Source organism: Phascolarctos cinereus, unplaced genomic scaffold (assembly GCF_003287225.1).
Source record: "Phascolarctos cinereus isolate Bilbo 61053 unplaced genomic scaffold, phaCin_HiC Scaffold_9;HRSCAF=440, whole genome shotgun sequence".
In the NCBI taxonomy this organism is placed as follows: domain Eukaryota; kingdom Metazoa; phylum Chordata; class Mammalia; order Diprotodontia; family Phascolarctidae; genus Phascolarctos; species Phascolarctos cinereus.
Genome location: NW_027556402.1, coordinates 149,711,237 through 149,736,130, shown reverse-complemented (window position 1 = coordinate 149,736,130; position 24,894 = coordinate 149,711,237). Strand labels below are relative to the sequence as shown.

Below are 24,894 nucleotides of genomic sequence, written 5' to 3'. Positions count from 1 at the left end.
AAACTCTTACCAATTCAGAATTAACAAGTAGCATTTCAAGGCACCCATTTTAGCAGTTTGAAAAATAATCTTCTGGGGAAAAAAAGAAAAAAAAAGAAAAAGAATCTTCTGGAATTTTAACCAGAGTAAATTCTACTGGCTCCTGTTTCCTTTAAGTGGAGCTCATTATGCCAGGATAAGACAAGGGCTATTCATCAAATACATTAATGATCTGTGGTTAGAAATGAGTAGAAAATGATTTCCTTCTTGGGGAACAAAATCAGGAATTAATCATAGTATAGCTGAGTAGTTACTGGGTCACAGGGTAAAGAAGCCATATTTCAAAATTTAAATGATTCCTTGGGAAGTAAGAAAAGAAGATAGCTTCTTCTTTTCTTACTTCCCAAGGAAGAGGTGTAAGTGAGTAAGTAAGGTGGGTTTGGCCTGCTTTGGCATCCAGGGGTCTTCTTGGCTATTTTTTTATTGGGCTCAACTCATTTACCACGCTTAGTAATTCATCCACATGTACCAGTAGAGTACCAATTCTTTAAGTAGGCTAGAATATAAAATTTCCTTTGAAGCTACTGGATAATATTAGGCAACGAGAGCATCCTTTCACACTTAGGCTATGTGTCATCTCGACAGCTTATGTCTGTTGGCTGAGTATATATCAAGCTCACGAGGTCAAGTAGTAGCAACGCCTCATCCAAGCATTGAACGCGTCAGGAGTAAGGAAAGTATGCAAATAATTTACCGTGTCATGCATATGTACATATACTTATATTTTAAATGTGCATATATGCATATGTATATATGTTATAGTTACAGACCCATTACTGGCTAATGTACACAACAGGAAAGAATAGCACAGACATAAATTATAATTCTGTCTATATTTCTGTTATCCAGGCTAATTAGTTCATGATTAGAGGTCTCAGTAGCTAGAAGCACAAGCTGAGACTGACTTTCTGGAATCAGATACAAAATTTATGAAATTTTAAATAGCTTGTGGTGACTGAAAACCCATTTGCATTTGCTTATGCTGTCTATAACCACAAATAAGTTAGCGCTTCATACTTAAACAAATGAAAAATTAGCCTTAGGAACAGATATGAAAACAGAAATACAATACATTTTAAATATAAATTGTTATTTCCTCTTATGAACATCACCCTTTGCTCTTTAGCCATGACATATATGTTCACACACATTATAAGCAGTTATTCTCTTCACAGAAACAAGCTCACCAAGTAGGAAAATATTTCATATGCAATTTATCAGCCCATTGTATTCAAAACTATCTCTCATCTGTATCATTTTCCTTTTTTTTTTTTTTTACTTTTTTCTGCTGTGATAAGTTTGTGTTGACCAAATCATAGTTATCTTCTTGCCTCCAGGAAAGAGAAGGCCAGAACGATCTTTTTTTTTCCCCCTAATTCACATTACTGTCTTGCATTCTTTTAAAATCAATCTTCCTTTGTATTTAAGTTTTCTAGCCTTCTGCTCTTACTTCTGACATCCTCCATGAAGTTTTTCATCTTTCTCATTTTTCTGCCTCCACTCTTTTTAGATATATCTTTAATTTCCTTTCTCTTATATATAACCTTTGTGATACCTTGTGCCCAGATATCACAGTCTAATCAGTCTAAAGTTTCAATTCTCTCTCCACCTTCACTTCTTGATTCTCCTGATCATCAATACAAAATATCAATCTGCACCCACATGAACCATGTATGATTTAGCGTAGGACCACATTTAACAAGATAAGTTAAACAGGCCTTGTTTCTGATCTGTAAGAGGTTTACAATCCTGAGATGCCTCACCTCAAACTCAGTTCTTTCAGAAGGTATTTATGTGCTTCTGTGTTAGACTCTAGAGGGAGGTGGTCAGAGATGAGATTGGGAAATGCCAACAACAAAATATTACATATTCAGAAAATAATTCTAAAACCAATGGCTTTGTGCAAATTATTGGATTTTCTCCAAAATAATAGCAATGATATTACATTACTTTCTAATGCTGAATTTGTTGAAACAAGCTGCTCTATTGGCCTATGGGAAATCATATTATTGTCCTTAGAAGAGAGATTCTTGATCTTTTTGTATGGGTGATGGACCCCTTCTTTGACAGTCTGGTAAAGTCTTGAGTTTTGTCTTGCCACTGGATTTCGATAACGACTTTGTGAAACTCTGCCTCATTTAAATCCAATTCGTGGACAAGTCAAGACATCACCCTTCAATGTCTTTAGTCCTCTTTGAAAAGGAAAGACAAACAACAAAGCCTTATGGACCTGTTCTCAGAATATTGTTTTTAAATGTATAAAATAAAATATATAAGATTACAAAGGAAACTAATTATATTGAATTACGTTACAGTTTTATATATCTTAAATTCATGGACTATAACCATAGAATGCTTACCAATCTACAGGCAATGTACAGAATGGTTTCCTTTCAATGCTCTGGGAGGAGGCAATGAATGGAGAGGAGACTAGAGAATGGTAAAGAAACAGCACAGAAAATATGAATGAAAGATCCATCACCTATTATCTCATGCATCAAATAGTACTTTAATCTGTGATTTGATTTTCTTTGTACCTTGCTCAGAAGCAAATATCTTATCAGCATACCACAAATATCAATTAATATTTTTAGGCATCCTGAAGGAGATCTCTTTGCAGGCTGCTCCCTGGTAATAAAAAGAGTCTTCCCTACTTTACCAAATGTCTGGCCATCCTAAAGCCGTTATTCCAGGAGAATAGTCGTAGGGAGAGATGGTCAACCCCCTCTACCCAAAATAACTTCTTCTCAAAGCTGCTGTAAGTCAAGTTTGGCCTTTTTGTTTTGCAGGAATCACCACTGTGCTGACCATGACCACCATCAGCACTCACCTCAGGGAGACCTTGCCAAAGATCCCCTACGTCAAAGCAATTGATATTTACCTGATGGGCTGCTTTGTATTTGTGTTCCTGGCGCTGCTTGAATATGCCTTTGTAAATTACATATTCTTCGGGAGAGGCCCTCAGAAAAAGGGAGCTGGGAAAACAGATCAAGGGGCTAATGAGAAGAACAAACTGGAAATGAATAAAGTCCAGGTAGTGTACTGAGCATTAACAACCGGACATTTGCCTCATTTTCTTATCAGGAAAACACGCTCTGGGATAGCCCATGATTGCATTTAGTTTGATTTTCAATAGAATCTAGTAGTCTGTTAAAGAATTGTTTGATTAATCTGAAAATGTGTGCTGCAACGTGGTTTTCTAAGAGTAACATATCCAAATTGGATTCCTGCCATCACAAAGGTAAGCAATGGCTTACTTTTCTCAAAAGATACTCTTTGAACCTGGGTTTGAAATACCCTGATTTAAGTTGGTGGGTCCATAAGCACAGTGTAGATTCTGTACAGAAGAAGTCAGGAGACCAATATTTCATCTATAATATAAAGCTAGTAGGACTGAAAGTGTCCTAATGAATGAGATGATAGACATAAACCCACTTTGAATTCTTCAAAAGACTATGTTCTACAAATTCAGAGTACTGTTACCATTTTTGTCCTTACTATTAGCAGTTCTTGTGATCTGTGGACCTCAGTGAGGATAATTATTGATCTATTTGTTCTTCTAAGACATTTACCTATTTTAGTCTCTGTGGGCTTGACATATGTACCACATTTCTTTGAAACCTGTTAAAATTACAGAAGAAATGCTCATTTGAAAAATGCTACTAACTTAAATTTCATTTCAAGGTGGTTGATTGAATCATAAATCAAACTATAAAAGCTATCTTCATACTCTTTAACCATCTACCAAATCAGTGACTTGAACTCAGTCCATTCTATCAGTCTGTATTCTAATCAAAGTATCAAGAAACAAAGAGGTGACCAGGCAAGGGACTTGTCTTTTCCACTGGACCAGATGTAAATATATTTCACACTGAAGAAAACTTGGTAGATAGTCCATATTCTTTTTATCAATATATCCATAAGGAAGCTTTTTGGTGGGGATTTTTTTAAACTTTCACCAAACCTAATCTAACACACATTTATTAAATGCCTTCTATGTGCCAAGCACTGTGCTGGTCACTAGGCGTACAAAAATAAAACAGTCCATGACTCTTAGGAGTTTGCACTCTAATGCGGGGAGAGGGAAGTGAGCAGTGTGGAATGGAATGTACAAAGATAAGTAAATACTAAATATACATGAAATAAATACCAAGTAATTTTGATCTGAGAGGAGACACTAATGGCTGGGAAGATCAGGAAAGGCCTTCATCAAGACATAGCCCTTGAGCTGAGTTTAGAACAGAGCTAGTAATTCCATGAAGTTGACATAAGGAAGGAGTGTGTGTCAGTACACAAAGGCACAGAGGTGGGAGATGAGATATTATATATGAGGAACATCACGTAGACCACCTTGGCTAAGCCTAAGAGTGCATGACAGGGAGTAGTATGAAATAAGTCTGGAAAGATAGCTTGGAGTCAGATCATACAAGACTTTAAATGTCAAACAGGAATTTAGTGGGGGGAGGGGGATTGTTTGTTTAATCTTAGAGGCAATAGGGAGCTCCTAGAGCTTTCTGAGCAAGTGAGTGACTTGGCCTGTATTTTAGAAACAGCATTTTGATAGCTCCATTGATGATGAATTGGAAAGGGGGAAGGAATAGAGACAGGGAGACCATTACAATAAGCCTTATGAAAAGTGATAAGGGCCTAAACCGGGTGATAGCCAATATGAATGGAGAGAAGGGAACAGCTTGGGAAGTGTTGCCCAGATAGAACAGACATGTGCCGGCAAGTGGTGGTCTTAACAAGAGGGCAAGGAAATGTAACTAGTTACAGATGACTCCAAGGTGACTGGAAGGATGATAGGACCTTCAACAGAAACAGGAGAGTTATGAGGAGAAGTGGAATAAAGATGAGTTCTGCTTTGAATGTGTTAAGTTTAAAATGCCTTTGGGACCAGGCAATAGGCAAAGTGGTTTGGAAGCTCAGGAGAGAAGAGGGGTGGGTGAGTAAATCTGAGAGTCACCAGCTTAGAGATGATCATCTAACATAAGAGAAGAGATGATATGACGGAAAGGAAAGGAAAGGAAAGGAAAGGAAAGGAAAGGAAAGGAAAGGAAAGGAAAGGAAAGGAAAGGAAAGGAAAGGAGAGGAAAGGAGAGGAGAGGAGAGGAGAGGAGAGGAGAAGGAGAGGAAGGAGGGGAGGAAAGGAGGGAGGGGAGGGAGGGGAGGGAGGGAGGGGGAGGGAGGGAGGGGGGGGGAGGGAGGGGAGGGAGGGAGGAGGAGGGGAGGGAGGGAGGGAGGGAGGGGGGAGGGGAAGGGAGGGGAGGAGAGAGAGAGAGGAGAGGAGGAGAGAGGAGGAGAGGAGAGAGAGGAGAGGAGAGGAGAGAGAGAAAAGAAAAGAAAAGAAAGAAAAGAAAAGAAAAGAAAAGAAAAGAAAAGAAAAGAAAAGAAAAGAAAGAAAAAGAAAAGAAAAGAAAAGAAAGAAAAGAAAAGAAAAGAAAAGAAAAGAAAAGAAAAGAAAAGAAAAGAAAAGAAAAAAAGAAAAGAAAAGAAAAGAAAGGAAAAGAGAACATAGGGCAGAGCTTTCTACCAATTTATTCTAGTCATGTCTAATCCTTCTTCCACATGACAGCTCTTCAGATATTTAATAGCTAATAATAGCGAGTGTTTATATAGCTCCTACTGTATGCCAAGCACTTTACAACTATCAACTCATTTGATCCCCACACAACAACTCTGTGAGGTCGGTGCTATTATTATCTCCATTTTATAGTTGAAGAAACTAAAGCAAACAGGGTAAATGACTTGCCCAGAGTCACACAGCTAGCAAGTGTTTGAGGCCAGATTTGAACTCAGATCTCCCTGCCTCCAGGCCTGATACTCTATCCATTGCACTACCTAGCTGCCCCTGTTTTACCTGAAGATAACAATTATGCCCAACCTAAGTATTCTCTTCTCTAGTCTAAACATGCCCAGTTCCTTCCAATGATCCTCATACGACATGGACCCAAGTCTCTTTACCATCCTAGTTGTCCTTACCAGCTTGTCAATTTCCTTCTTAAAATGTTACTGAGTTGCTTTCAGTCGCGTTTGACTCTTTATGAGGTTTTCTTGGCAAAGATACTGGAGTGGTTTGCCATTTCCTTCTTCAGGTCATTTTACATGTGAGGAAACTGAGGCACAAACAGGGTTAAGTGACTTGCCCAAGGACACATAGCTAATAAGTGTCTGAGGCCAGATTTGAACTCAGAAAAATGAGTCTTCCTGACTCCAGGCCAGGTACTCTATCTATTGCACCACCTAGCACAGAACCTCCTACTATAGAAATGCTGGCTATCTAAGAGGCAGCTAAGTTGCACAGTGGTTGGAGTGCTTGGCCTAGAGTTAGGAAGACCTGAATTCAAATCTGGCCTTAGACACTTACTAGCTGTGTGACTCTGGACAAGTCATTTAACCTCTATCTGCCTCAACTTCCTCAATTCTAAGTGGAGATAATAATAGCTCCTACCTCCCAGGCTTATTGTGAGGATTAAATGAGATAACGTTGTTTTAAAATGCTTATCATAGTGCCTGGCACATAACAGTAGCTTAATAAATGCTTATTCCCTTTCTTTTCCCTTTCCCACTTATGCCTTTATCCAAGTTATTAACAAAAGTATTAGACAACAAATACCTAGAGACCTAGACTATGAGCCTTTAAGGTACCATCAAGCCATTAATGACTATCCTTTGGATCTGACCATCTACCCAGTACCAAATCCACTCAACTATACTGTCTTCCAGCCTCCATCTTTTCCCCAAGAATAGTGAGAGACTTTGTCAAATGCTTTGCTAAAATCTAGGTAAGGTATATCCATAATATCCCTTTAGCTACAAGTTGAATGACGCTATCAGAAAATGAAAGGAGGCCAGTCTGCCAGGAGTTATGGAACCTTCCTGGCTCTTTGTCATCCCTACCTCCTTTTCTAGGTGTTCACTAACCAGCCCTCTAATAATAATGTTCTGGCTTTTTACAAGGAATCCTAAAATACCTTCCACGTACTCTTGAAGTCCATGAACTCAGCCAGAGATCAAACTATGAAAATAAGCTATTAAGTTGGCTCTCCCAAAGGATTAATTCTACACCTAATACTGTATCACTTACCCAGATGACCACAGTAACAGTTTATGGCTTTAGGCAGGACTTAGCATCCCTCTGGATTCTAATTTCTGGATTGTTACAGACTTCTTGGCACCCTCCATCTGGGTTCTAGTAGTCTTTGAGCCAAATCCCTTGGATAGCAGCTTAAGCATCCCAACTGACCAAACCTATCCAGACACCTCCATTTGACCCATCACATCTGCCTGCACACATAGGATGTGTGAAGTCACTGGCTCCAGCCCAATTCTCTTCTACTTACCCTGACAATCTTCAGAGTTTTTTTTTTCAGGCTTTTTTGGGTTTTTCTTTCCACTGTCACTTTTTTCACTTCTTAATTAGCAGACAGAGCGTGACAGGAATCATTGCGGACTTTTTAATGTATCTTAAATTCTTATTCTCCTACTACCTACTTTTAAAATGTCAGGGGAACCTCAACCTGTGATTTATTCAATTGAAGTCTTTTGCCCTAGTGTTATTTAAAGAGCTTCTTCTATGCTTGCAAATGCATATGAGGCAGCATGCTACTTACTCTAGAAAATACAATTGCCTCCCAGTACAATGGAAATGGTCTAGGCTTGGTGAAGCAAGACTCATGAAAGAAGAGAAATGATCTCTAAAAGTGTTATAAGGTACCCCTTCCACCTATGCAACAATTGCTCCTGAAATTTAGGACAATGTTCAGTATACTTGAGATTGATACAGTCACCACAATGTCATCCATACAAAGAGACCACTAGAGAACCCCATAATCTATGGGAAACAACTTTGCTCTCTATAATAGACCGTTCAAGAGAGTAGTGAATAGCTTTATTAAGAATATACCCTCTGACACACAATACTCACTTAGCTGTGTAACCCTGGGCAAGTCACTTAACCCCAATTGCCTGGCAAAAAAAAGAATATATCACTGTTTTATCCCGTGCTTAACACCAACAATCACATCATTGACAAGTTATTTCTGCGGTTTGATCTGTTGATGAATCTTGTATAATCTTAACATATGCATGGGGGCAACTTGTTAGAACAGAATCAGTTTTGGGGGGGAATAGTAAACACATTGGAATCTTACCCATACCTTTTAGGTAGTTTTATAACTATGAAGATGCAGTCTGCCATAGAAAGTTTTCGGCAAAAGACTATTTCTTCCTTTCACATATTTCCAAAAGAAGAGATATTTTTACTTTTTTTTTTTTTGGCAATTGGGGTTAAGAGACTTGCCCAGGGTCACACAGCTAGTAAGTGTCAAGTGTTTGGTCTGAGGCCAGATTTGAACTCAGGTCCTCCTGACTTCAGGGCCGGTGCTCTAGCCACTGTGCCACCTAGCTGCCCCAAAGAGATAGTTTTAAAAAACATGTAGGTCATTTTCATTGAGGTGTTGAATTAAGTCATATGGGCCTATAGTCACTGAAGTCCTCTTGACTGCCTTTATTTTAAATAAAATGTCTGCTTATTTCCAATCATTTGATATCTTTCTTCTTTGAGATATATTGAAAATTGCAAATCATATTGACTTGAAAAAATAGCAAAACAGTGGAAAAAAATCCTGAGTGCACCAAAAGCTTGGTGTGATATCCAATTAAACCATATCATCCCAAGAACACTTATAGATGCAAGTGGAAGGAGGACAACAAATAAAAGGAAAATAAGTGATATTGGTTAGCATTTCTATAGCAATCTTGTTGTTTGTCCTTCATTCTCAAAGAGGACCATGACATCAGGGAGGTGAAGCCATGACTTGCAAGTGAATTGGATTTAAGTGAGGAAGGGATGTGCAGCCTCACTTTCACCTCCAGAGTCATCTGGGTCCAGTGGTGAAATATAGATCAGGACAATTAGAGATGGCCATGGATGCAGTGGGAGACGTTGGCCTTTTTAAGCTAAGGTCTCTCTCAGGTCTCAGTTTGACTGAAGCAATGCCCATTCGGTGATTAAGGCTAGGTAACAAATGAGGCAAAGAATGACCTCTTTGACCTACTTAAAAAAAATCTGGAAGGGGAAGACCCTCAGGGTTTCTGGCCAAAGCAGAAATAATTGCTGTAGCCATCTATCCTCATCATGGATGACAATGCAGCCAACTTGGACTCTTAACCATCAAAACCATATGAATCACAGAATCTTAGAGATGCAAGCCACATCATCAGTGATCTGCTCTAATCCACGCCTCACAAAGGAATCCCCAGTGTAACACACATAACCACTGGTCATCCAACTTCTTCTCCAAGACTTCCGACAAGCAAGAACTCGCAGGCATCACATTCCACTGAGCTTAGAAAACTCTAATTGTTGGCAAGTTTTTCCTAATATTAAGCCTAAATTGATGCTTTGTTACTTCCACTCAATGCTCCTGATTCAATCTAGGGCTAAATAGAAAAAAAAATTTTTATACTTTTCCACATGCCAGCTCTTCAAATACCTTGAACACAGTTTTCATGTACACCCTGAATCTTCTCCTCTTGGGGCTAAACATACCCAGTTCCTTTAACTAATCTACATGTAATAAATAGCAGCTCATAGCCCTTCACCACACTGGTTGCCCTTCTATGGAAAGTCTCCAGATTATCAATATTCTTCCACAACTAAGTACAGCGCTCCAGACATGGTCAGAATAGGACAGTATACAACTGAACTATTGCTTCCTTATTCCTAGAAACTATGCAGCCTAAGATTTTGCTGTCTTTTCCCACATCACACAGGGAACTCACATTAAACTTTCAGGCCACTAAAACACTGAGCTCTTTTTCAGACACACTAATGTGTAATCACATCTCTCTCCCCCTCCCCCATCAAGTACATATAAAATGTCTTGGGTTTTTTTTTAATTTTATTTAATTTTATTTAATTTTATTTTTTTTCCACATGCTTTTGTGTTGAAAATTTTTTCTCCCTTTTTCTCCCCCCCCACCCTCCCCAAGACGGCGCACAATCTGACATAGGCTTTACATTTACATACCCATTAAACATATTTTCACATTAGTAAAGTTGTAAGTAAAAATTAAAATTGGGGTTTTTTTTAACCCAAGTATAAGACTATAGATTTATCCCTATTGAATCCCATGATATTATGTACTATAATCTGGCCTTAGACACTTACTGGGCAAGTCACTTAACCCTATTTGCCTCAGTTCACCATCTGCCAAAAGAGCTGGAGAAGTAAATGGCAAATCACTCCAGTATCTTTGCCAAGAAAACCCCAAATGGGGTCACAAAGAGTGGACACAACTGAAAATTGATTGAACAACAACAAAATATACTATATCAGGAACAAAAAAAGGGCACTTAAAAAGAATGTCAGGAAGACCAGACCAAGTTCACACAGAAGTAATCCATGAAATAAAATTTTTAAACACTGAGGGGTCAATTTTTAAGATATCTCAAAGCATATATTAAATATACATAAAAATAAAATGTTCCTAACTATATCACCTGTTTTAAAAAATAGACTACAAAACTTGGCTTTAATAGGTGGGATTTCATGGTACATAGGGTTAAGAATTTTTTGTTTTCAGATTTGTTGCAGGCCTTTCAAGTTGGATATAAGGAGAAAGAGCTAGGAAAACTTTACGGCACACAGCCACAATGATGAGGAGCTGTGGATTGGTCCAGCCATTCAGGGGAGTCATTTGGGACTACCCCAAAAGTTACTGAACAGTGCATACCCTTTAACCCAGCAATTCCAGTACTAGGCCTCTGCCCCAAAGAGATTAAATAAAGAGGAAAAGGACCTATGCATACAAAAATATTTATAGCACCTCTTTTCATAGTAGCCAACATTTGGAAGACAGGGAGTGTCCTCCCATTGAAAAATGGCTAAGCAAATTATGGTATGTGAATGTAATGGAATTATGCCATAAGTTCTGCCAAAATAAACAGTAGCAGCAGACACGGGGGAGACCTCTATGAATGATGCAGATCGAAGTAATCGGAACCAGGAAAACAGTTTATACAATGACAACAACATCATAGAGAAAAACAACTTTGAAAGACTTTAGAACTCGGATCAGTGCCCTGATAAATCACAAGTCTAGGGGAAGAAGATAAAATATACTACCCACCTCCTGCCAAAAAGGTGGTAAACTTAAAATGCAGAGAGAGAAATATATTTTCAGGCATGGACAGTAAGGGAATGCGTTGTGCTCAACTATGCAAGTTTATGATGAAGGCTTTATTTTTCCAGAGTTGTTGTTATTGCTGTTCATTTAGGGAGAGAGTGTGTCAGAGAGACAAATTACAAATGCTTATGGAAATAAAAAAATAAATAAGTTATAAAGGAAAATAAATACTTTCCCCAAAAGTACCATCCTTTTCACAGTCAGAGATAGTACAAAGAACACTGAACTTCAAAACAAACCTGGAAATGGGGCTGGCTCTAAGACCATGGACAAGTTGCATTACCTTTCTACGCCTTCATTTTCCCATCTCTAAAATGGGTGTAATGCTTTCCATACCTGTGATAAATGGGCTCTTTTTCAGAAAACATAGAAGCACAATTGGTTGTATTCATGTAGCACTTTTAGGTTCGCAAAACACCTTTATACACATTGCCTCATTTGATCTTTATAACCACTCTCTGAGATAAATGCTATTATTTTACATAGGAGGCAATTAAGGCTTAGAGTTCACTAGGGTCAGAACGAGGATCACACACTTAGTAAATACGTGAGGTGGAATAGAATCCAGGTCTTTCTGCCTCTAAAAGCAGCAATATAGCTACTACTCATGCTGACTCTGCAAAACTGTAAACTACTTCCTGTGTACTGTTATTAATATTACCACATGTGCTCCCTAAGGCTTCTACTTCTTCCTCTTCTTTTTTCCAAAATCGATTCAGATAATGTGTTAACAATCAAAGGAAGCTGGTCACTTCATCTTCCCATTTGTATTATCTGAAGAAGATATGTACAGAATGCATCCTGAATTGTATTTTAAAATGCTACTCTTTGTTGAATTAAATATAGCAGAAAAAACATTAGATTGTTTTTCCTTCAATGTAAAGGTTGACTGATCCCTCTATTGCTCTATAGACCTTGTAAACAGTTTAATATAAGTGGCTTATGTGCCCTAGTCATAACCGTGAGCATCCCAGAGTTTTTTGTCTTGTTGCCTCTGGGTGTGGAATGGCATTGCTCATTTATTACACACATGGCCTACTGTAAGCCTTCGTTGGACAGTCATGTCAACGGACAGCTGCACCGAAGCCGCAGAAATGCGTGCTTTGTTTTGATTTATGGTTGTAGCAGCTGCATTGAAGCTTTTAAAATGAGCCCATAAGGCACTGCAGATGTTGAGTCCAGGTGTGAGAAATGCTTCACCCTCCAAGGTGACAAAGACTATAGATCTATGAAACCCTCAGACATCATTGGAAACTTGGAATCCTACTGAGAATTTTGACACATTTCAGACAATGAGCCTATCAAAAAATGGGTCTCTGAGATGTTTGTTTGCTTAATAAGGAGTATATAGTAATACATCTATATTTATGCATAATTTAAGAGAGCATGGGAAAATCTGTCCGTTTGAAAACTAGTGTTTCTATCTGTGAATGGCCACAAGGTCTTCACCCAAATGTAGACAACTATTTAAGGAATTCCAGACTGTCAGGGACATTGTGATGAAAGGGCCCAAAACATCTCCAAAGGAAAGCACCAGGAACTTAGGAGTAGACAGTTCTACTAGCAACACTAACAGAAATGGGAGAGATTCTTTTCTTTACACCAGAGGTTCTCAAGTTTTGGGGGTTTTTTGTTTTTTGTTTTTTGTTTTTGGGTTTTTTTGTGACATGCACCCCTAATGAAGTCTGTGGACTCCTCAGAATAATGTTTTCTTGTGCACAAAACAAAATAACATGGGATTACAAAGGAAATTAATTTAATTGAAATACAATTATCAAAATAGGGATATACATATACATATATATATACATATATATATATGTCTCTATGGAGACATAGTTAGATAGATGATGGTGATAGATAGAAAAATAGACACAGCAGATAAATTTAGGGAAAAAAATAGTTCCCAGACCCCAGATTAAGAACTTTTGCTTTGAACCATTACCTCTTTCAAATACTTGTTGTCTGTGGTGAGGCCTCTAAATAAAAACACTGTCAGTAAGCTGTTTAGAGGATAGCATTTAATTTTAGATTTACTATAATTAAAGTAATTACAAAATATTAGCTATGTAGAGGTAGGGTATGTCCATAGCTTAGTCTATTACAATGTCCAATGTGGCATGATTTTTGCTATGAATTCCCCTCAACTTCACCTCCCTCCATTACAGGCTATTCCTCTCAGCTTTTGATGAAGTTACCTTTTTTCCAGCTGTACCTCAAAAGCAACCCATATTAGAATGAGAGCTCTTTGAGGGCAGGGACCATGTTTTGCCTTTCTTTGTTTCCCCAGTGCTTAGCATAGTTCATGGCATATAGTAGACACTTAATGAATGCTTGGTGACTAAGGGACTGGCTTTGTGACTGCCTCCTTTACTCTTATTCTATGTACTTTTTCTTCTACCCTCTGTTTTATTTGCCTTCTGCCTATATTTCAGCAGGCTTACAGATTCAGCTTAGTGACTCACAGATGTCAAAAATGTTGTTGAGCATTCTGGAAAATAATTTGGAACTATATCCAAAAAGCTATGAAACTGTGTATAGTCTTTGACCTAATGATGGCACTACCAGAGGTCAGAGAAAGAAAAAAAGGACCCATATGTACAAAAATATTTATAGCAGCTCTTTTAGTCATGGTAAGAAAAATTGGAAATGGAGGGATTGTCCAACAACTGGGGAATGACTAAACAAGTTATTGTATGTGAATGTGACGGAATACTACTGTGCTATAAGAAATGATGAAAGGGATGGTTTTTGAAAAACCTGGGAAGGTTTGTATGAACTGATGCAAAGTGAAATAAGCAGAATCAGGAGAATAATTTAAACAGTAACAATACCAAAAAGACAAACAACTTTGAAATATTTGTGAACCAACCACAATTCCAGAGGATTCATGATGAAACATGCTACCTACCTTCAATAGAGAGGTGATGGACTCAGAGTACAAACTGAGGGATATATATACATATATATGTGTATATGTATATATATGCATGTATGTATGAATATGTATATATATTTGTGTGTATATGTATATGTACATGTAGTATATATGTATGTATGTATATATATAGTGTGTGTGTATATATATATAGAGAGAGAGAGAGACAGAGAGAGAGACAGAGAGAGAGAGAGAGAGAGAGAGAGAGAGAGAGAGAGAGAGAGAGAGAGAGATGGCTAAAGCAGGAATTTGTTTTGCTTAAGTATACATGTTTATAACGGATTTTATTTTTCTTGCTTTCTCAAGTGTGGAGGAGAGGGAGGTGGGAGGGAGAGATTTCAGCAATAAAAATAAGATAAAATTGAATTTTTTTTTTAAAAAAAGAGTACAGAAAAAAATTTCCAAGCTTATTAGAATGCCAAATTTATTTGCAAGTGTTAGCACCACTCTTGCAGGTAACTCAGAGCAGCATCCTCTTAAAACTAAGCAGATTTTATCACTGTGCTATCGCCCAAATGCCCACCTCCCTATGAAAACCATGTATATTAGCTGCACCTTCCAGGAATGGGGAGTGGGAGGGAAAACCACCATGAAATGGAAAGCCGGGAAGTACTGGTTATAGGAATGTCCAGAATTCAGAAAGGAAGACAGTCAGAGTGGGAATTCAGAAAACAGCGAGGCATGCCACACAGCGGCATCTCATAAGGAAGAAAGACATCCATTTCTGAGACCAGTATACATGTGAGTCAGTAACTGATAAGCAAAACAAAAGGATAGAGCACTTTCCTGTTCATGAACTGGTGGCTAAATGTAGCTAAAGCTTGTTGTCCCTTTTTCCAGGTTGATGCTCATGGCAACATTCTTCTTAGCACCCTGGAAATAAGGAACGAAGCCAGTGGTTCAGAAGTGCTTACAAGTGCTAGTGACCCCAAAGCCACCATGTATTCCTACGACAGTGCAAGCATACAGTACCGGAGGCCCCCCACCAGCCGGGAAGCCTATGGCCGAAGTGCTCTGGGTCGGCACACCATTCACAACAAGGGACGTATCCGGAGGCGGGCATCGCAGCTTAAGGTCAAGATCCCAGATTTGACTGATGTGAATTCTATAGACAAGTGGTCAAGGATGTTTTTTCCAGTCACTTTTTCTCTTTTTAATGTCATCTATTGGCTTTACTATGTGCACTAAATTCTGTAATGATAACATAATTTAGATCATTACCCTCCTCTATTGTTCTTTCTAACCTCACAGGTTCCTAGCAGCTACACTGCTATATTTTTAAGGTAAGGTATTCAGCCATCCACTTGATTTTAGTTCCTACATATCGGTTTTATTACTGTACCATGTTTACTTCAAATCAGAACATTATTGCCCCCCCCGTACATTTCGGTCCAGATTATTAGCTCTTTGGGAGCAGCTTTGAAACAATCACTATTTATCACCATGTTTACAAAAAAAACCAATGACAACAACAGAGAGATCTAGGGCAACTTTTCCTAATATCTCTCAATTTGCTTTTTTTCTCCTTTTTTAAGAATGAAAACAAAAAGAAAACCTTGCTCTTTTCCTGTATTGCTTCCTGGTGATCTGTAACATCATGCTGCCAAAAAAAAAAAAATTCTAATGTTTCAGAACAAGCCATTGACAAGTTACAGATTCTCAGGAAATCTCTGTTCCCTCCACCCCACAACAGAGGGAAAACAAGGAATTCCAAAGAGTGAAAAAGATTCTCCCACCCACCCCACTGCCAGAATCTACTCTATACCTAGTGTGAAAGTTTTCCTAATCTGTGGGGTGGAGAGTAGAGGAGGTAGGGGTGGAAGGGAGACAGAGACGTCAGCAATTTGCCTTTAATTGTGCTTGTCCCGAGTTTGTATCAAGGTCCTGCATTTCCTGTTTAAATGATGTACTATACCTTTAAGCCAGATCTTCTGGAAAGGACTTATTGATAGGACTGTCAGGCAAAATGTAAATTAACTTTAGATCCAAGCTTGTTTGTTATTGTGAACATCTTTTCTTCTTCTGACTTAGAAAATTTTGTGGCATTGTGCCATTTTTCTAAAAGACTATTTCAACTGAAAAGCCCTTGCCTCACATCATTCACCCCTTCCTTGATGCTCTCCTATCATGTTATAAAGTCCCTGCTGCAGATGAGAGAGAAACATAAAAAGACAAGAGACAGAGACACACAAAGAGATAGAGGAATGCAGAGACACACAGAAAGACACCAACTAGAACACACCTGGAAAAACAGAGACACACAGATACATCAAGAGGCAAACACAAAGAAAGAAACATAGAGAGAGAAGAAGCCAATATTTTATTGAGAAATAATTTTCTCCTTTCCATATGTGAGGCAAGACGTATGTGCTGAGAAGGCATGAGAACTGCCAAAAATAACATGAAAAAGTAGGTATTTCTCAGAGTTTCAAGAAGCATTGTCTAAATCATGCACTGGTTACAAGATTCAGAGGGAGTTCAGAAGCAAGGCATTAGCTTACTGTTGGTTAGTAAAATAAATGTAAATATTCTACACATGCTCCAGAGTATAAAATGTAAAATGAATTCTCTGGGACAGTTTTGGGAAAACCAAAACGATTGTTCTCCTATTCTATTGAGAACCTTTCTCCATTTTCAGAAGACTTCATTGAAGCATGGTTAGTTTCAAGGGAAAAAAAATAATCAGTGGGCCTGCAAAAATGGCCTTCTAGGAACAGGAAGGTATCACTTCAATTCCACCTCTACACCAGAGGAGGGAAGCCTCTCCTTCTCTTCCCTGCCCCACCCCCAGTTCCTCACCATGCCCCTCCCTCCTTCCCATACCTACCTGGAGGAGAGGTGGCCACGATTTGCCAAAGGCATGAAGGTGCCTTGGCGGCACCTGTCTCCTTCCCCTCTTCTCTCTCTCCTTCTTGCCTCCAACTTTCCAGAGCCCTACCTACCACTCATAACAGATGGGATTCTTTCTCTCTCTCTCTTCCTCATTTCCTACACACAATGGTACATACAGATGTCATTAAACATTCTTAGTTACCTTTAGCTCATGTCCAATCCTGGGAGAATCAAGGCTGAACATTATGGAGAAAATAAATATTTAGCCTTCAACTGGTCATTTTATTCATGTGCTTTAAAATGGCCATAACCTGTTAAATTGCTTAAATGACAGAAGGAGCTGGGGGGAAAAAAGAAGGAAAATGATGTGGGCTAATTATGTCCTGCTATAGCCTTAGAGATAGATGTCCAACTGTTCAAGTTTCCCAAACATTGAAGTAGATTCTCCCAGTGTAGATGCATGATAGAATCGATCTCTCACATCACAGATGTTACTGCACATTCATTCCTTTGCATTCATGTTACTTTGGCCATAATGTTACACATGATGTGCATTACACTTACCAGCTTTAGGAGGCAGATACTCAGGTAAAAACATGTTTAGGGCTGGAATTACCTGAGAGAGCTTTGCCTCCATTCTCTTTTGCCAAATAGAAACAGGAGACTGGCCGGTCATGTTGCTGGTGGAATGAGGCAAAATGTTCTCACAGTCCAACCTTTCTAGTGCTTTACACTGGGAAACAGGAGAAGGAAACATGTCATGTGCAAAATGATGCTGGTTCATGGGTCCAAGAGTGGGATTTTCTTAAATGAACATTATATATGATACTTGGAAACATTCTCAAGTACATTCCGTCTTTCTGAAGTTGGTGACTATTTTATAACATCTGTTTGAGAAGCTTAATTACAACTTGCCAAATGAAAATATATATTTCTAATGCCAGACAGAAAGAATTTCCAAGATATCTTATAATGATGTCTATTACTTAGCATCTTACCAAAGGGTGATATTCCACTGTTTTTTCTAAACAAAGTATAATCAAAAAAAGCATTTGTTTTGGTTCACTTTGGTTCAGTTGGCAATTGTGGTGATGGCAATGACAGAATAAAATGTCTCAAGAAAGAAAAAGCATGCCAAGATAAAAATTCTAAGAGGGGTGTGGAATAATACCTTAGCAGCCTCTAGCAAGGCAGATGTAAATGCTCATGTAAATTCTGTATATATTTCATTGAAATGTTCTGTCATCTTATGTTGTGTGTGGTTGACCATGGCTTTGAATGGATGCTTAAAAAACCTGAGACCTGTAAATAATGTTCACATGTTCTGACGGCTGCTTTCAGTGCTAGCCCGCATTGTCATCATTCGGGCCCAAACCAGAATCTTTCAGCTCTTGTTCATTCTCAGCCATTTTCTGGTGCAGTTCTGTGATCCTGCTGCAAGGCATTGCAAGGTCCGTGTGTTCAGTGCCTGCTCCCTCCCCCCTCACACTGGCTGGGGCAGTGGCTGTTGAGGGTGTCTAATGGAGATGGGGGGAATCCACAACACCAGCAGAAACTGCTAGGCCTGCCAGTCACTGCTAGTGCTGCCTCATGGAAAGTAGAAGGTTGTAACTCCTGAGAGTTTATTTAATGCCTATTTGTTTATCCAGATCTCAATTATCAGTGCTTATTAAAGGGGGTCAGGGATGGGATGAAAAATTGAAATCTACAAATAACCCAAAGCCTAGTTTTTGCCAAATCCTTGCACTCCTATTGTTCTCCCCACTCAATTTCCTTTTTTTTTTTCACCTGTTTTACTAACTAGGAGCCAAAAGAGAAACTTGTAGTTTTCCAAAACTTTCTGGTTTTTCTTTCTATCTTTACAAAAGTTTCAGTGTGGTTGATAATAAAAGATTAAATACTCAAAGAGAGAAGAAAAGGGAAGAGAAGCAAAGGATGTGGAATCCACACAGAGCCAAAGGAATTCACAAATGAGATAATCCAGCTATAAAAAAATGTGGATAAGAAATTATCTGTGGTCCTATAATACGTCATGTGGGGCCATCCAAGCTCCGGTGGAGATGCTTGTTCCAGAAAAATGCATTATTTGAACGTATCTGGTTTTGTAGTACCATAGAAAAAGCAATAGACTTGGGAGGTAGAGGAATGAATTCAAATCTAGGGTTTATCATTCATATATATATAATCCAGTCAGTTCCCCCAAGTGGGGATCTGTTTCCTTTTATGTAAAATAAAGGGACTGGATGGATGATCTTCTAAGGTTCCACACAACTTTCACATCCAGTTACATAACAAGTTTTTTTGTCATGTACAGGAAAGATTTAGAAGAATACATTTTGACTCCCCCTTGATGAGCTTATGTGGCAGGAACTCAGCTTGACTGACAGCTGTCAATTTTCAACCAGTCTATACAATCTGAAAATTGCTGAGAAGCGTAGATTTTTCTAGGCATTTAAACATAAAAATTTGATACCATAATCATCATGGGCTATAAGGATACTAAGACTTCAGTTGGTTTTCTTTTTTTCTTTCTCCTTGAGCTTTCACATCCAAAGGTTATTCATATCCAAAAAAGGAACTCATAGTAGTTCCTGGAGTACCTGCCCCCCACCCCCAACATGTATCTATCCTCATCCTGGAGTAATAAAAGCTATTCAGAAAAGTTAGTAGGGTAAGCAATGGGAAGGTGGGGGGGAGGCACAGTGGTTGAATTTGTGGTCCAGTTTGGCAGGACAACGATACAGAACAACTCTGCCTGCCTTGCCTGCCACATTAGACAATCAAAACTGAGCATCCAAATAACAGTATATTTGCCTCAGGTAGACATGGTCACAAGATCAAAACTATCACTGAGAGAAGCTGGAGAGTACCAAGGGTTAACACCCCACTCTTGTATGAGGGGTATATAAGCAGAGGTATCTTGTAATACCCCACTTCTATTCCTAAACCAGTAAAGGGAGGAGGGAGGTATATTTCCAGGCATGGCTTTTTTTCCTGAATGCCAGTTATTGAAATTTTAAAACTAGATATGCATCTTTAATCCTCTTGGCCTCTGTAAAGCATTTCCTTTCTGAGATCATCTTTCCCGTGCCAGTTCCTTATCTGGAATTTGTTTCATTTTGCCTCAGGTAACATGATTGAAAAGACTTATTTTCTAAGGGGATTTTTTTTCTTTTTTTTCATTCCCAACTTTCACAAAGTATCTTGAAAACTCAGCCCATAGTATCTTCATTTCATCAGGTTTGGATATCTTCTAGTCATAGGTAGTCTTCACTAAAAAAAAAAAAAGGCTTTAAAAAAAAATCTCAGATTCCTGCCTCAGTTGCCTTATTCTCTAAGTAGCTACTTTTAAAACCTTTGAGGGTGGCATGTGGGACTACATTAGCCACTACCACTGCCATTCTCTTCCACATTATTTCCGTGTATTTCTATATATGTGAGGAATGCCCACTTCCTGGAATATGTGAGTGTGTTAAGAAACCTCCAATTTCAGACCAATTCCAAATTAAGTGAGAATATCCTTGCTTACCTTAAACTAAATCTATGGGAACCCATGGGATTTATACCAGATCACTGAAATATCCACACAAAGATATTCCCTCTGAGGTTCCTTTTATCTCTAACTCAATAATTCTATGACAACCTCACCTTGAATTTCATATATGTAAATAATATTGTGAAATAACACTAAATCTACCCATAGCTTAATTATGACAAATTTTAGTCTGAATAATTTACTCCTTTCTATTTTAGTCCTTCAAGAACGGTATACCTTACTGTCACTAAATGTTTTATCTTTTCCCATTAGAATGGCAGATAAAATACTAATTTTCATCTTGTCCTTTGCAGATGACCAGGCCTATGTTCTACCCCATACCCCTCTCTCCCCAACCTTGTAGTTCTTGCCAAGTCACAAATAAATATAAGTAACACATCTATAAAAAGTTAAATAATTGTAAGTCTTGAATGGGAAATAACATATTGAAGAAAAAGCACTGGAGTGGGAATTAAGAAAACTAGAACCTGGTTCTGGATTAGCCACTAAATATATTTTTGACCTAGAATAAAATACAATGGTTTGTGTGGGCCTTGAATGCCTCATTTGTGAAGTGAAGGGCTTAGGCTACAATGATCTCCAGCCCTAAAAATCTATAATGTGATGAAGTCTCTAAGTCCTACATATCTGTCTAAGTAGAGAAGCAGCATAGTGTATTAGAAAGAGCACTGAACTTGGGGACTCAGAGGGTCTAGGTTTGAGTCTTGGCCTTGCCGTTATTAACTGTGAGTCCTTGGGAGCAAGTTCTTAAACCTCTCTAGGTCTATTTGCTCACCTGGAAGATAAGGAGAGGAGGAACCAAATTATCTGTCAGGCCCCTTCCATCACTAAAATCAAAGATCTTCAGGACTAGTAAGTTAATTAAAGATAATTGAGTCCAAACCCTTATTTATGCTTTTTGCAGATGAAGAAACCAAGACTCTGAAAAATTAAGTGATTTACCCAAGGTCACACAGCTAAATAAGTAGGGAAAACAGAATTTGGACAAGGGTCTTCAGAATCTAAATCCAAACCCAATGGGATTTCCATTACAGCACACTACCTAACATCTGGGCAGTTACTGAATTTGTTACATTGTTCCATTTTTTCCAAGCCTCAATATTTATCTTTCCATGTACCATAACTCTAACAAATATAGAAATTGTTATCAGTTCTTTATTTTTATCATTCTGACCTAAAATTTCTTTATGCCTTTTCCTGACCCATCAACCACTCAATTAAATTCAGTCCATTCCAAGTATTTCTTAAAACATCCAATGTGTGCAAGGCACTATGTGAGGTCCTGGGAATCCAAATTTGGGAGCAGGACGAGAGGGGGACATTAGCCCTTGTTTTTCAAGGAACATACATCCTTCCAAACAGTCTATAAAGAGGGGCCATGTATTATAAAATTGAAAAAGTAAGTTGGATTCAGATGTGGAGAGCCTTAAATTCCATCCCTAATGACAACAGAGATGTAGTAAAGATTTTTGAGCAAAGGGTAATATGGTCAGAACAGTGGATTTGGAAGATTATTTTGGCAGGGAGGACTGTAGAAGGAATAGGCTAAAGGAAAGGAGCTCAATTAGATGGCTACCAAAATAGTCCAGGTAAGAGGTGGTAAAATTCTAAATTAGGATAGTGACCATGTAAATAAAGAAGAGGATGGACAGGAGAGATATAGTCAAGGCAGAATCCAGAGTACTTGGCAACTATTGGATATGGAGGGGTGAGGGAGGCAGAAGAATTGAAAGTTTTAGAGGTTATGAATCTAGGTGACTGGTTTCCTATTCAAGAGAAATAGGGAAGTATGGAGGAGGGACAAGTAAAGAGGTTAGTCTCAAAAATAAGAAGGGCTATTTCTTCTTCTGAGACTAAGGCAAAGAAGAAGACAGTGAAAATAGAAGTGTTGAGGTGTGATGTAGGGAAAATGAAGGAGTTCATAAGAAATGGCCTTAATTTTCTCAGTGGAGCAGGAAGTGATATCCTCTTGGGGTGGTAAGGGAAGAATAGGGGCCACAAGTTAGAAATAGTCACTTCTAAGTGTGTGATAAAGAGACAGTGGGGAAGAATAAAGTGACTGCAATTTGGCCATGATTCAGTCTAAAATCTTTAATTGATCGTATGATTCAGAGCTGTAAGAAACTTCAGGTAAAAGCCCTGTCTTCTATCTGTATTCTACAGAGTAATGGTCTGTAAATGTTGACTGAGTGTCTACACTACTCAGTCAACTGTAAAGTTGACTAAGTGTCCACAGTTCCTGTTTACATAGATGAGGATTGGCTGTCCCAAAATATACTTACAAGAGCTCTTCTGAAGGACAAGAAGAAGGGTAGAGTGGCTGTTGGATACTGCCCTTTGTTCGTAGGAATATCAAAGGCTGCTTTCTAAACAATTGCCATGGGTGGAATAAATGCAAAGAAATGGCCAGACTACCCTGTTGAGACCCCCACCAACTGATAATCTCAGATACCACGTGCCCTCTTAGATGAATTTTGTTCTATTTTTCCCCCTTGTTTTGTTCCCTTGGTCAACCAAAGCCTCTCTTCATAGGTTACCTGCTCATACAGTTGTGATTGAACTATGAGTAATTTATGGCATTAAGCACTAAAGTGACCCCAGTGTGAATCCTAACGGGAATCACAACAGGGAACATCCTCTGCTAACTGTGATGGTAATCAGAGAATAATTATGAGACCTGAAAACTAATCAAGAAGTATTTTGGTCCTTGATACACTCCTAAGACTTCATCTAGAGCCACTATGATAAAAATTCTTTTTCATATGCTCCTTATTAATCTTCCTGTTTTCTTGTCCATAAATTACTCATATTTTAAAATAATAATTGTACCCTTTAATGATTTACCTTAGGATGACAGTCAGATACCTTATTTCTGCTAGATGATCAGATTCTCAATTATTTCTGTTATTCACCACCTACGATCCTTCTATGCCCTCTTTTCCAATATCTTAATCAAATCAACTCATTTTAACTTGCTTCTTGCATCTGGATGCAGCTGGAATCATCTATGAATATACTGCAGCAATATCCCTAAAACCCTCCCAATAAGTCCCTTTGTTCATTTTCTCTAAACTCACTGGAGATTGTTCAGATTTGGAAACCTTAGTATTCATTCAATTCAGTGAGATTACCCCAGTATTCTCAGTCACACATACACACATAAACATACATTTACTGTAATTATATGTTGCATAATTTGTTCTTTTCTAGAGAATTCATATTATTTACAAACAACCCAACTGCTAAAAATCACCATGTGACAATTATTACAAAAATAAGAGTGTGTCATTTCATGTGTCCGAATATCAAATTTTTTAAAAGTCAAGGTTTTCTGAACTTATTTTGTAATGAATGAAACATTCTTCTCCTTTGCTTTTGGATGACTAGGTCGCATTTGGAGGTGCCATGATAGAAGGCTAATAACCAATGTGAAGCCAAGTATTGCTTTAGGGCTCAGTGGCAAAATGAAATGACAAGTTTTTTCCCATTAAAAAAAAAACCACAAACTCTGTTGTTGATGAGGAATAGGAAATGTGTGTTGGGGTGAGGAAAGATGAACTGAACATTTCTATCACAGATATCCATATTGAACTTACCATATTTCAATTCTCCCCTTGATTCTGCCAGATTAGACACAACCTGAAGTGATAGGCCTTTATAAAGGAATCTATCAAGTTTATGAAGGCAGAGTTAATCTATTTTCTTAAGTAATAAACTAGATATCATAGTATCCTTCTGGCAATGAAACATGCCTCTGGAGTCTCATCTAACAGCAGGTGAAGTACCTCTGGAGAGCCATCTCACATGTACAAGTAAATGAAATTTCTTATACCAGCCTCCCTGTGAAGATTATTGTACTTCACTAACATGGTGTCCTGTTCTAAAAAACTGGGTTTTTCTAAAGCAGGTGCCACCCTTCTAGAATAAAGATATATCCACTGATGCCTCTTACACAGTCATAATTTGCAATTCTTATGCAAGGGATAAGCATCACAAAATGCACAAAGAAAAAATGAATTCAACTGAAGGGGGCATGGTGGGAGTAGGAAGTGACCCCAGACTATGCCCTTTGAAGGAAGAAGAGAAAGAGCACCAAGTCAAGTTGTATCCACCTTCTAAAGAGTACAAGTGTTGTGAGCATCCTCCAAATTCTAGTGCCCTGGAGCAAAGCTGCCAGTTACCCCTTGTTATGACTCTGTTCTCAGAAAACATTCCATTTCTGCTAAACTCGCCAAATATTTCTAGAATGTTAGATGGTTCGATTCCCTGAAGTGTTTTAAAACCTTCAACTAATCAATTTGCTGAACAATTCAAAGTACCCTCTCAGCAGCCCAGA

General features: G+C 38.4%; 1 protein-coding gene across 1 annotated transcript in view; it reads left to right on the top strand.

Moving 5' to 3' along the window:
- GABRB1 (gamma-aminobutyric acid type A receptor subunit beta1) overlaps positions 1–15,634 on the top strand; it is a 431,291-nt gene extending 415,657 nt beyond the window's left edge. Inside the window, exons 8-9 of the mRNA XM_020990626.2 lie at positions 2,829–3,073; positions 15,011–15,634. Of these exons, the coding sequence (XP_020846285.1) occupies positions 2,829–3,073; positions 15,011–15,358 (593 nt within the window). The 3' untranslated portion in view covers positions 15,359–15,634. The remainder of the gene's footprint in view (positions 1–2,828; positions 3,074–15,010) is intronic.
- The last annotated feature ends 9,260 nt before the right edge of the window (positions 15,635–24,894 follow it).